This window comes from Rhinolophus ferrumequinum, chromosome 19, assembly GCF_004115265.2.
Source record: "Rhinolophus ferrumequinum isolate MPI-CBG mRhiFer1 chromosome 19, mRhiFer1_v1.p, whole genome shotgun sequence".
NCBI lineage: Eukaryota > Metazoa > Chordata > Mammalia > Chiroptera > Rhinolophidae > Rhinolophus > Rhinolophus ferrumequinum.
This window is the reverse complement of record NC_046302.1, coordinates 974,596-987,822: the sequence shown is the minus strand read 5'-3', so window position 1 is coordinate 987,822 and position 13,227 is coordinate 974,596. Positions and strand designations below refer to the sequence as shown.

Below are 13,227 nucleotides of genomic sequence, written 5' to 3'. Positions count from 1 at the left end.
AGAGCCTGTGCAATGTCTGTTCCTGATTTATAAACTGTGGATACAGAAATCTGCCCAGTGTGGAGCCAGTGTGATGGTTTAGAGGCAGAGATAAGATCAGGTTTCTCCTTTGCCTGAACTCCTGGGTAACTTATCCCCTGCCCCCCCTCCCTTCTCTACCCTCCCGGCTGCAGCCTGCCCTCCTCTTTGTTTATTTCTCAAACTCACCAAGCCTGTTCCAGTCCCAGGGCCTTTGCACTTATCTGTTCCCCCATTTAGAACTTTTTCTGGGCATTTACACAGCTTCTTCCTATGATAGGTCTTAGTTCAGACGTCACCTCTAAGAGGCCTCTCCTAACTTAGTGATCTAAAACATCCGGACCCTCCCCCAATCCCTGGCCTTCTCTATAGCATGTTATACAAAATAAACATAGTATATAATCATATTAGTTACATATATTTAAACATATAATTTTATATTTTATTTGTAATAATATAAATTTAATTAATATTAATATTACAAATATATTAATATAGTTATAATTTTTTTGTTTTGTTTTTTTTCTGTATATTAAGCTCTTTAGAAACAGACCTCACTCTACTCCTATCCCTACAACAGTGCCTGGCACATAGTAGGCTCCCAGGGACTATGTGTCGTTGAATGAAGAGTGGCCCTATCCTAGAGAAGCCTGCAGGCTAGCAGGCAGGTGGGTACAGATTCGGCAGTGATAGCATAGCAGGCTGAGTGTGATTTAGAGGGGTGACGTGGCGCCATGGAGAGGTGGACAGAGCCTGCTAACTGAGGTCTGAGCAGACTTCTCAGAGCAGTGGCGTTTGGCCGGGGCTTTCAAAGACAGATGAGCTTAACTTGGCAGACTGAGGAACTGGGGTGCCATTCAGCGTGGAGTGGTAAGCCTATGTAGAGAGCTTGAGGCAAGGAAGTGTGGGAATGGAGCCTGGTGTGGAACAGGGTCTAGAAATTTGGAGGAAACTAAGGTAATGCAGGATTTGGCTGCTGTGACCACTGCCCACATCCTGGACTGGGGGGCCCTGTGGACCTGGGCCTCATGTTTGCAGTGTGCAGCCTGCTCTGTCTAAGGGGAATCTGACTGGCTCCAGAGCTCCCCTCAGCTGGCACACCAATTGAGTGTTGGCGGCACTGGACAGGCATTTCTCTAGCTGGGGCCCCTTCCCCAGCCTCAAGGCTCATGAGCTTCATGAGCTTTGTCTCTTGCTTCTGACCAGGTGGTGAAGAAGGTCAAGTCCATGCAGATGTTCCACATGCCTGTCACCACAGCCATGCAGGGAGACCGGCTCGGCATCTGTGTCACCCAGTTTGACCCCAAGCTGCTAGAACGCGGCTTGGTGTGTGCGCCTGAGTCCCTGCACATCATCCACGCAGCCCTCATCTCTGTGGAGAAGATCCCATATTTCCGAGGCCCCCTGCAGACCAAGGCCAAGTTCCACATCACGGTGGGCCACGAGACGGTCATGGGCCGGTTGATGTTCTTCAGCCCTGCCCCTGACAGCTTTGACCACGAGCCTGTGCTGGATGCCTTTGACTTCTCCCGAGAATACCTGTTCCAGGAGCAGTACCTCTGCAAGGATCTGGCGCCAGCAGCAACAGATAGTGGCCAGACCAACGAGAAAGCAGGCCAGGCCCCAGATGGCCACTGCCCCCGACAACAGTGGGCCCTTGTGGAGTTTGAGAAGCCTGTCACGTGCCCTCAGCTGTGCCTGGTGATTGGCTCCAGGCTGGATGCAGACATTCATGCCAACATGTGCCGACTGGCCTTCCACGGCGTCCTGCTGCATGGGCTGCAGGACAAGAACTATGCGGAGAGCCTCTTGCCTAGGCTGAGAGTATACAAGCTGAAGCACAAGCATGGCCTTGTGGAGCGGGTAAGTAACCCCTCCCTGCCCATCGCTCCTCTTTCAAGCTTGGATGGCCGAGATGTACAGTTTGGCATCGAGATGAGAGCGAGGAAGGCCTCAGAGACCTTCTAGTCCCAACTTCTGTAGTTTTTAGACAAGGAAACTGAGGCCTATAGCGGTCGAGTAGCCCAAGTTGTCTTAACCTGTCAGTCATCCTGCTGGGGCCTAAACTTAGGTGGGGGAGCCTACTGTACCTACAGCAGCACAGCTGCCCCTTGCCCTCCTCTTACTTAGGTTGCAGAGGTACCTGCATAGGGCAGAGCAAGCCTGGCCTCTCACACAAGCCAGTTTCAGACAGTAGCATTTCACCTGGGCCAGCAGCCAACAGTGTCAGTGCCTCCCTGAGCTTTGGATGGGTGGCTGCTCTGATGCTAGGTCCTGGCTCTCAAGTGGGGGCTGAGCCTCCATCAGGCAGTGTGGCTGCTGTGTCTTCCCCAAGCTGGTCTTGTCAAGGGAGGGAGCATGGCTGGTCATATAGGCCAAGCTGGGTCAAGTCTGTTATCAGCCTGTGGGGTGGGGGAGTGGGAGCTAATGGTGGCAGGGGGTGCCAGAGAGCAAGAGGTAGGAAGATGACACAGGGCAGGGTCCACGCTGCTAGCTTTCTGGGCTATCTGACATCACTGGAGGTAGATCTTAAGCGTGTGGGTGAGCCAGTCTAGTTTGTAGGCCTGTCATTGGGATAGACAGATGTGGTAGCCTGAGAGAGCCTACACAGGTTCCCAAACTCCCGGAAACTCCTCCTCCCATTGGGTGGGGTTGGAGTGGGCTTGCGGTAAGGGTGGGCCCATCCACCCAGCATCCGTCCCTGCAGGTCTGAGTGGGAATCCATGCCTACTGGGCCTCAAATAAATGTACAAATCTCGCTGTCCCTGTGGCTGGCTGCCTGATTGTGGGCCCATGCAGATCAAAAATGGGTGTGGGTGGGCCTGGGACTGGGTTTTAGCTGACCAAGCATGGCGCTGCTGAGACTCCAGGGTTGGGGAGCGCAGACTCCTAGTGGGGTGTCTGCTGAGGCTCTCAGCAGGCCCTGACGTTCTGTTCCTCGGACAATGGGACAAGGTCCCCCGCTGGTCTGGCCCTCCCCGAGTCAGTGCAGCTCCAGTGCAGTATCAGACCCGCCCCAAGCAGGTGCTCAGGAGAAGGTGCCTAGGGCCTGGACATTACACAGGGTTGTGATTCCCATCACCCACCACCCTTCCTGTCTCCCTCCCTTCTTCCACATCCCCAGGTGTTTTCCTCTGGAACTCTCTGTCATTGCAGACCCTTCCCCTCCCCGCCTCCTCCTCACCTGACAAGGCTTAGGCCCTGTCCCTCATCCGCTACTACCCCTATACCTAACCCGCCCTCTGGTGGGGAAGAGAGAAGCAGCCCCTTTCTTACTCACTCACAGGTCCCGGATCCAGGATCCCCAGCTCTATGAGCACAGCCCTCCAGCTCAGCCGGGCAGAGCTTGGTCATCCTGCATTTCTGCTGTGTGTTAATCATGGAGCTGGGTCTACATCCCATCTCTGCTGTTCTCTGGGCAGGGGACTGTCTTCTGAGAATGTTGGTTTTCTCATCTGCAGAGCTGTGGCATATGCCTAAGCTCCTGGGGTCACTGGGAAGTGTCAAGAGCTGACCATGGTAGCCTGTTCAAGGGCTCCATCAGCCCTAGGCCAGCCCCCAGATGCTGGTTGAAAATGAAGGTGATAACGCATGCATCACTCATTTGTCTAGCTTGATTTATTAGCAGCATTATGAAGCATAATTATTCTATGGTGGCATAGCTACCGTGGAGTAATGCCCCACTTGGTGTGTTCACGAATCTAATTGTCCCCACTCAGGCCTGTCAGTGGTGCGGCGGCAGTCCTCCTTCACGGATGGGAGAATGGGGAACAAGTAAGTTTGTGTGGAGCAAGTAAACGCACTGCTAAAATTACTCAAGCTGGAGTTTCCTTGGTGGGAGACTTTCCTTCTTGGTAGGGCTGGTAAGGCACTGAATTTGGGGATCGGAGACACAGGGCTCACGCCCTGGCTGTGCCGTGTAGCAGTGCGTACCTCGGACAGCTGTTTTATCAGCATCCTCATTCGTTCAGGGGCAAATTGTTAGCCTCACAGGGTTAACAAAGGAGCCACCATAGCATAGGGCGTCATATGTACAAGTGAACTCTAGCACAGGTGCAGCAGGAAGGCTGGGCTGGTTGTAAGGGGCGGCCCTGTTTGCTTTAAGCAGGGCCCAGAGTGCCCAGAAATTTTCAGATTGTTTGGTTAGCTATGTTCTGGGCTGTGTGGCAAACTGGTCAGCTGTACATGCCTGGGGCCTGGCAGGCATGGGCTTTAGTTCTACCCTCGCCGCCTTCTAGTTTGTAAATAGGACAGTCATGAGACTTGCCTGCGCCTGGGGAATGTCACGGTGCTACCCTGTGGGGTGAGATGGAGGCAAGATGGGGGACTATATATATGTAAGGGCCCGAGATCAGTGCTTGGCTCCTAACTCTGTGCTTGCTGTTTTTATGATTATTAATTTTCAACTGTTAGAGTCAGAAAAATAAATCCTGGAGCCTGGGGCCAGAATGGTATTTCAGTCCTTTCTCCAGGACTTCATTATCCCTCTCCAAAGCACAGGGACCAGTCCCCCTAACTCCTGTCAGGAGCCATCCTGAGCTGGTGGAAGTGGCATGTGGCTTAACTCACTGGTGTCACCTAGAGCAACTATGGCCAATGGGCCACTTTCAAGCAACTGGCCTTGCCCCATTTCTAATCATTTTACAAGCTGCTTTTCTCTGGGCTCTCTTTCTGAACTGCTGCAATCAAACACCACATAATTAGCTCACCACTGGAAATGGCTTTCCTTGCCCAGCAACAAATGAGTCACTTAGAAACTGACTATGGTTGCAGCCTCATTCTCATTGTGTGTGTGTGTGTGTGTGTGTGTGTGTGTGTGTGTGTGTGTGAAGAAATGCTGTATGATGAGACATACTGAAATTTTCTCATTTTTCTGACCATTGTTTTCCTGTTAGCTGGGAATATTGTGATATTAATGTATGCTATATTTTGTCAGCAGAGCCAATAATAAATACAACACTTTGCTATATAATTCTATAAAATAATATCCACACCTTACTGAGCCTTACAAGTGTGACATTCAAAGTCTAGTTTTTCTGTTTTGAATACACACTAGTGGATATGCACTGTTAATACAAGTAAATAACCAAAACATGTGGTTAGATAAGAATCGGTAGAGCTCTCCCTGCGTCACTACGGCTTGTTGTGCGCCCAGCACCTCCTAGGTCTCTGTTGCAACTGCTCACGTCTGCTGCTGTGGACAAGATGGAGATGAGTGGGCATGGCTGAGTGCCCGGAAAGTGTATTTATGGGCACTCAAAGAAATTTGAGTTTCTTACAGTTCTCAAACATCATGAAATAGTCTTCTTTTGCTGTTTTTCAACCCTTTGGAAAATATAAAAAACCATTCTTACCTCAAAAGCCACACAAAAACAGATAGTGGGCAGAATTTTGCCCTCTAGCTATAGTTTGTCAACCCCCGATCTAAATGGAGTGCACATCCTCCGAGGAAAAATCTAATGTCATCTACAACCCGAAGTCCTCTGCTCTCGGCATTCCCTAGGAGTCAAGTCCTGGGATGGGTCTCAGGTTAACAGCCAGTCCAGAGGTCTCACCCCAGGGGGGAGAAGGGAAATAAAGTTGTTCTAAAGGGCTGTCTTTCTGGGGAGAGGACATGGGGAAGGGAGTTAGAGTGTATGGTGGTGAGGGAAATCATTAGTATCCCATGTTCAAGTAAAAAAATATAGAAATGTGCATAAGATTATGAACACAGAGAAAGGGAAAGAAACTGAATGGAATGGAAAAGTATAGTAGAACTTCCACATTCACTAAGGAAAAACTAGAACAAATTTGATTAGACCAACAAAAATGAGGAAAACAAGAATGTTGTTTGTAAATAATAACAAAAACAGAACAAAATTAATTATCCGTCATACTAAATATGAATGGCTGAGTTGTCCTATTTAAATACAGGGACTGACAGGTTGGATAAAAGCACAAAATCTGGTTATATGCTGTTAGTAAGAAACACACTTAACGTGATAAACAAAGGTTAAGGACAGAAAGATGGATAACAAGACGTCAGGTGACTATAAACAAAAAGAAACTATTAGTGGTAATATTAATTTCAGACAAGCTGGAATTTAAGATTAAGAATACTAACCCAGGGGAAGGTCCAAGATGGAGGATTAGGTAAACACGATACCTGCTGCCTCCTAGGATCACATCAGAATTACAACTAAATTAAAGAGTAATCAACCTCAAGAATCATCTGAAGACTAGTTGAACAGAACCCCTATAAAGATATAAAGAAGAGGTCACATCAAGACTGGCAAGAGGGGTGGAGATGCAAAACGGGCTGACCCCCAATCCGCATGTAGTGGTTGAGCACTGGGAGGGATACCTTGGTGGTGGAGGTCCCCCGTGAAGAGGGAAGGGTCCCATCCCAGCCCCACACCGGGCTCCCCAGCCCAGGGCAGTGAAAATCAGGGAGTACTCTGTCAGTCTGTCCCAGTGAGATGGAGGGTGGCTAGAAACCCACACACCCTCTTAAAGGCCTGCACACATACTCACTTGCTTGCAAACACCCACCTGGGCTCTGGTGGAGGGTGGCAACTTGAGAGGTGCTAGAGACATACGGGGAATGACTGAGTTGTGTGGGTCTGTCTGGGGCAAGGGCTGCAGGGACAACTGCCATTGTCCCTGTGTGGAGCCTGCCTCACCTGTAGCCTACAGATGGGCACCATCTTTTCTGTATTGATCTCTTCCCCAAAGAGCCAAATCTGAGACCACATCCGTCTGGTAAAATCTGTGCATGTACACCACCTTAGTGATCACCTGGATCCCCGCACTCCCCAGCTAGTGCTATATCACCAGGAGCATTCTCGGCTCCTGGGTGGCCAGCCCACCCCACAAGCTGCAGAAGGCTTTTGTAGCACCAGACAGCCCGTGGCCACCTAGGGAACTTTTGGTGGCAAGTAGTCATCCACAACTTGTGTTACATCGTCTCTTGGGCAGCTCACAAGGCAAATGGTGGCTGGCCATGATGTTCTCAGGGCATTTTGCAAAGTGCTCACAGTCCCGGCATTGGTTCAAGAACTGAATCTGCATTAACTTTGTAAAAACCACAGCCCACAGCCTGTGACTCCCTAGAGAACCCCACTCCGCCCAGCTAGTGCTCCATCACTTGGGACACTCTCACCACCAGGTCGAACAGCCTGGCCTGTGCACCTAAGGAGGATCTTTCAACAGCTGAGCCTAACAGGCAGGTGGCAACAGGCCTAGGGGGGCCCTGGGCCTTTTGCTAAGCTACCCCAAGCTCAGGACTGTTGGCAGCCGACCTTGGTTCACAGTGAGTCCCCACACACACAACTCCAGGCCCAGCATAGGCAGCAACCAATCGCATATAGCTTTATAGCTCCTATCTGGTAGCCCCGGGACGGTCATAGGCAAGGCTGAAATTGGCCTGCATGGGAGCACCTCCCAAGAGGCGCCAGAAACAGCATACACAGAGACCAGCATCAGACCACACCAGAGCACTATGTGGTTAGCCCCACAAGCAGCACACCCAAAGGGTCTTCTCAACAGGCACAAAACCCTGCTGGAATGAATCTCCCTCTGAGGGATCAGCCCCCACATACACTGTGGGCATCGCCAATCCTCACAGTCAGACTGGGAGTCAATCCTACCCACTGGTGCACCAAAAGCAATCAAGGCTCAACTACAGCAGAAGAACACAGTCAAGGGACACTCCTGGAACACATACACAGGAGTTTAGGGAGACTGAGCCATTGGACCACATAGGACACATACTACATAAGGCAACCCAGCAAAGACTGAGAGACATAGGAGATCTACATAATATATAGAAGCAAACACAGAGAGGCAGCCAGAATGAGGAAACAAAGAAACATATCCCAAATAAAACAACAGGAGAAACCTCCAGAAATAGAACTAAATGAAATGGAGGCAACCAACCTACCACAGACAGAGATTAAAACACTGGTTATAAGAATGCTTAAGGAACTTAGTGAAAACTTCAACAAAGAGGTAGTAAGCATAAAGAAGGACATAGAAATCATAAAAAAGTACCAGTCAGAAATAAAGAATACAATAACTGCAATGAAGAATACAGTAGAAGGAATCAACAGCAGATTCGGTGAAGCAGAGGATCTAATCAGCAATTTAGAAGACAATATAGCAGAAAACACCCAATCAGGACAACAAAAAGAAAAAAGAAAAAAAAACACACATGAAGATAGTTTAAGGGACCTGTGGGGGGAAAACACCAAACATAACAACATTCACATCATAGGAGTACCAGAGGAGATGAGAAGGAGCAAGGGATCAAGAACCTATTTGAAGAAATAATGACTGAAAACTCCCCTAACCTGTTGAAGGAAATAGACATACAAGCGCACAAGAAGTACGGAGAGTCCCAAACAAGATGAACCCAAACAGGCCACATTATAATTAAAATGGCAAAGGTTAAAGACAAAGAGATTCCTAAGAGCAGCAAAAGAAAGACAACTAGTTTCTTAAAAGGGAGTTCCCATAAGACTATCAGCTTACTTCTCAACAGAAACTTTGCAGGCCAGATGGGAGTAGCAGGAAATATTCAAAGTAATGAAAAACAAGGGTCTATATCCAAGACTACTCTACCCAGCAAGGCTATCACTTAAAGTTGAAGAAGAAGTAAAGAACTTCCCAGATAAGAAAAAAGCTAAAGGAATTCATTACCACCAAGCTGGTATTATAAGAAATGTTAAAAGACTTCCTTAAGAAGGAGAAGGGGGAAAAAGAAAAAAAAGAAGATCGAAAATAGGCGTAATAAAATGGCAATACCTATGTACCTATCAATCATCAGTTAAGATCCATGCATATGCTGTCTACAAGAGACCCACATTAGATCAAAAGACACACATAGACTGAAAGTAAAGGAATAGAAAAAGATATTTCATGCAAATGGAAATGACAAAAAAGCTGAGGTAGCAACACTTATATCAGACAAAATAGACTTTAAAATGAAGACTATAAAAAGAGACAAAGAAGGATATTGCATGATGATAAAGGGATCAATCCAACAGGAGAACATAACCCTAATAAACATCTATGCACTCAACATAGGATCAGCTAAACATATAAAACAAATATTGACCGACATAAGACAGAGATTGACAGTGACAACGTAGTAGGTGTCTTTATCACCCCACTGACACCAATCGACAGATTCTTCAGACAGAAAATCAACAAGGAAACAGTATCCTTAAATGACACACTACACCAGATGGATTTGATTGATATTTTTTTGAGCATTTTGCCCCAAAGCAGCAGAATATACATTCTTTTCAAGTGTACATGGAACATTTTCCAAGATAGACCACATTAGGCTACAAAACAAGTCTCAATAAATTTAAGATCGAAATCACATCAAGCATCTTCTCTGACCACAATGGTGTGAAACTAAAAATCAGTTACAAGGAAAGAACTGAAAAACACACAAACATGCTAAATAAATAACATGCTACTAAATAATGAATGGGTCACCAATAAGATCAAAGAAGAAACCAGACCAGAGGGTAAGGGGGGTGGGGGTGGGAGATGAGGGTAAAGGGGATCAAATATATGGTGATGGAAGGAGAACTGACTCTGGGTGGTGAACACACAATGGGATTTATAGATGATGTAATACAGAATTGTACACCTGAAATCTATGTAATTTTACTAACAATTGTCATCCCAATAAATTAAATTTAAAAAAAAAGAAAGAAAGAAACCAGAAGATACCCTGAGACAAACAAAAATGAAAGCACAATGACCCCAAATCTATGGGACACAGTGAAAGCTGTCCTAAGAGGGCAATTCATAGCAATGCAGGCCTACCTAAAGAAACAAGAGAAAAATCTCAAACAGTCTAACTTTAACCTAAAGGAACTGGAAAAAGAACAGCTAACAAAGCCCAAAGTGAGGACAAGGAAGGAAATAATAAAGATCACGGCAGGTATAAATGAAATAGAGGCTAAAAACACAATACAAAACACCAAGGAAGAAAAGACTTGTACTCAGAAAATTATAAGACATTGAAGACAGAAATTGAACCAAGAGCTGGTTTTTTTTGAAAAGATAAACAAAATTGACAAACTTCTAACCAAAGCCATCAAGAAAAAAAGAGAGGACCCAAGTAAAATCAGAAATGAAAGAGGAGACATAACAAGAGATAACGACAGAAACACAAAATATTGTAGGAAAATTCTACGAGCAACTATATGTCAACAAATTAGGCAATCTGGAAGAAATGGATAAATTCCTAGAAGCGTACATCTTCCAAGTCTGAATCAGGAAGAAACGGAGAATCTGAACTAACAAATTACTATTAATGACATCAAATCAGTAATGAACAAGCTCCCAACAAATAAAAGTGCTGGACCAGATGACTTCACAGGTGAATTTTACCAAACATTCGAAAAAGAATTAACACCTGTTCTTCTCAAACTATTCCAAAAAGTTCAAGAGGAGGGAAGGCTCCCAAGCTCATTTTACGTCGCCACCATTACCCTGATTCCAAAACCAGACAAAGACATTACAAAAAAAACTGTAGGCCAGTATCCCTAATGAACACAGATGCAAAAATTCTCAACAACATATTAGCAAACCCAATTTATCAATACATTGAAAAGATCATATACCACAATCAAGTGGGATTTATTCCTGATAAGCGAGGTTGATTCAATATCTGCAAATCAATCAACATGATAGCACCACATAAAATGAAAAATAAAAATCATACAGTCCTATCAATGATGCAGAAAAATTGGTTGACAAAATCCAGCATCCATTTATGATAAAAAGTGTCAGCAAAGTGGGAACAGAGGGAACATATCTCAACATAATATAGGCCATATAAGACAAACCCACAGCTAACGTCATACTCAACAGGGAAAAGCTAAAAGCATTCTCCTTAAGATCAGGAATAAGACAAGGATGACCGATTTCACTACTTTTATTCAACATAGTACTGGAAGTCTTAGCCACAGGAATCAGACAAAGAAAAGAAATTAAAGGCATCCAAATTGGAAAGGAAAAAGTAAATCTGTCGTTATTTGCAGATGACTTGATACTATATATAGGGAACCCCAAATACTTCACCAAAAAACTATTGGAACTGATAAATTAATAAAGTAGCAAGACACAAATTTAATATGCAGAAATTGGTTGCATTTTTATATAATGAGCTATCAGAAAGAGAGATTAAGAAAACAGTCCCATTTACAATTGCATCAAAAAATAAAATAAAATATCTAGGAATAAAATTTAACCACGGAAGTAAAAGACCAAGACCTGTACTCAGAAAATTGTAAGACATTGAAGGCATAAATTAAAGAAGATACAAATGGAAGCATATACCATGCTCATAAATAGGAAGAATAAATTAAAATGTTCATACTACTCAAAGCAATCTATAGATTCAGACTTGAGTCCCTATCAAAATACTAATGGCATTTTCACAGAAATAGAACAAATAATTCTAAAATTTGTATGGCACCATAAAAGACCCCGAATTGCCATGGCAATCCTGAGAAAAAAGAAAAAGCTGGAGTAGTATCATGCTACCTGATATGAAATTATACTACCAGACCATAGTAATCAAAACATCATGGTATTGGCATAAAAATAGACACATAGATCAATGGAACAGAATAGAGAACCCAGAAATAACTCATGCCTATATGGTCATTTAATCTATGACAAAGGAAGCAAGAATATACAATGGGGTAAAGATGTCTATTGAATAAATGGTGCTGGAAAAACTGGACAGATACATGCAAAAATATGAAACAGTACCACCTATTTATACCATATACAAGAATAAACTCAAAATGGATTAAAGACTTAAATGTAAGACCCGAAACCATAAAACTCCTAGAGGAAAATATAGGACATAATCTCTCAGACATTACCCTTAGTAATATTTTTACTGATGTATCTACTTGGGCAAGGGCAACAAAAGAAAAATAAACCAATGGTACTACATCAAACTAAAAAGTTTTTGTACAGCAAAGGAAACCATCAATGAAACGAAAAGACGTCCTACTGAATGGGAGAATATATTTGCCAATGATACATCTGATAAGGGATTAATATCCAAAATTTATTTAAAAATTTATACAATACCAGGAAAACAATCCAATTAAAAAATGGGCAGAGGAGCTAAATAGACATTTCTCCAAAGAGGACATACAGATGGCCAATAGACATATGAAAAGATGCTCAACGTCACTAATCATCAGAAAAATGCAAATGAAAACCACAATGACATATCACCTCACACCTGTCAGAATGGCTATCATCAATAAATCAACAAACAACAAGTGTTAGCGAGGATATGGAGAAAGGGGAAGCTTTGTGCACTGTTGGTGGGATTGCGAATTGGTCCAGGCACTATGGAAAATAGTATGGAGGTTCCTCAAAAAATTAAAAATAGAATTACCTTATAACCCGGAAATTCCACTCTTGGGTATTTATCCAAAGAAACCCAAAACACCAATTCTAAAAGATACATGCACCCCTATGTTTACTGCAGCACTATTCACAATAGCTAAGATCTGAGAACAACCAAAATTCCCATCATTAGACAATTGGATAAAGACATTGTGGTTCATACATAAAACGGAGTATTACTCTGCCATAAAAAATAATGAAATCTTACCATTTGCAAACGTAGATGGACCTAGAGGATATTATCCTAAGTGAAACAAGGGAGACTGAGAAAGACAAATACCATATGATCTCACTTATATGTGGAATCTAAAGAACAGGATAAACTAGCAAACAACTGAAATAGTCTCATAGATACAGAGAACAAACTGATGATTGCTAGATGGGAGCGGGATTGGGGGGGATGGGTGAGAAAGGTGAAGGGATTAGAATGTATAATCGGTAGTTACAAGACAGACATGGGGATGTTGAAATACAAACGCTAGTTCTCCAGAGGCACAGAGCTGCCATGCCTGGCCCTGGCCATTTGGGAAGGAACCCTCAGCCCAGGGTGCCCAGCAACTGGAGGGCAGGAGACAGGAGCTCCAAGAGGCAGACAGGACCAGCTACTAAAGCCAGGCTCTTTATCCCCAAGCAGGGAAAACACTGCAGGCTAGGGGCTGGGGGAAGCTGGCTTCTTCTGTTCAACTTGTGCTGGAGAAATTCTATTAGCAAGGTCAGCAGAGCAGCCTGCAGAGGGGCTGTCCACTCGCGGCCCCCAGCCTCGCCTCTCCC

At 44.7% G+C, this 13,227-nt stretch overlaps 1 protein-coding gene across 4 annotated transcripts in view; it reads left to right on the top strand.

Moving 5' to 3' along the window:
- The window catches only part of EEFSEC (eukaryotic elongation factor, selenocysteine-tRNA specific), a 286,027-nt gene that overhangs the window by 213,238 nt on the left and 59,562 nt on the right, over positions 1–13,227 (top strand). For all 4 annotated transcript variants that reach the window (XM_033087205.1, XM_033087202.1, XM_033087206.1 and 1 more), the window contains one exon: positions 1,225–1,881. In XM_033087205.1, coding sequence (XP_032943096.1) covers positions 1,225–1,881 — 657 coding nt within the window. The remainder of the gene's footprint in view (positions 1–1,224; positions 1,882–13,227) is intronic.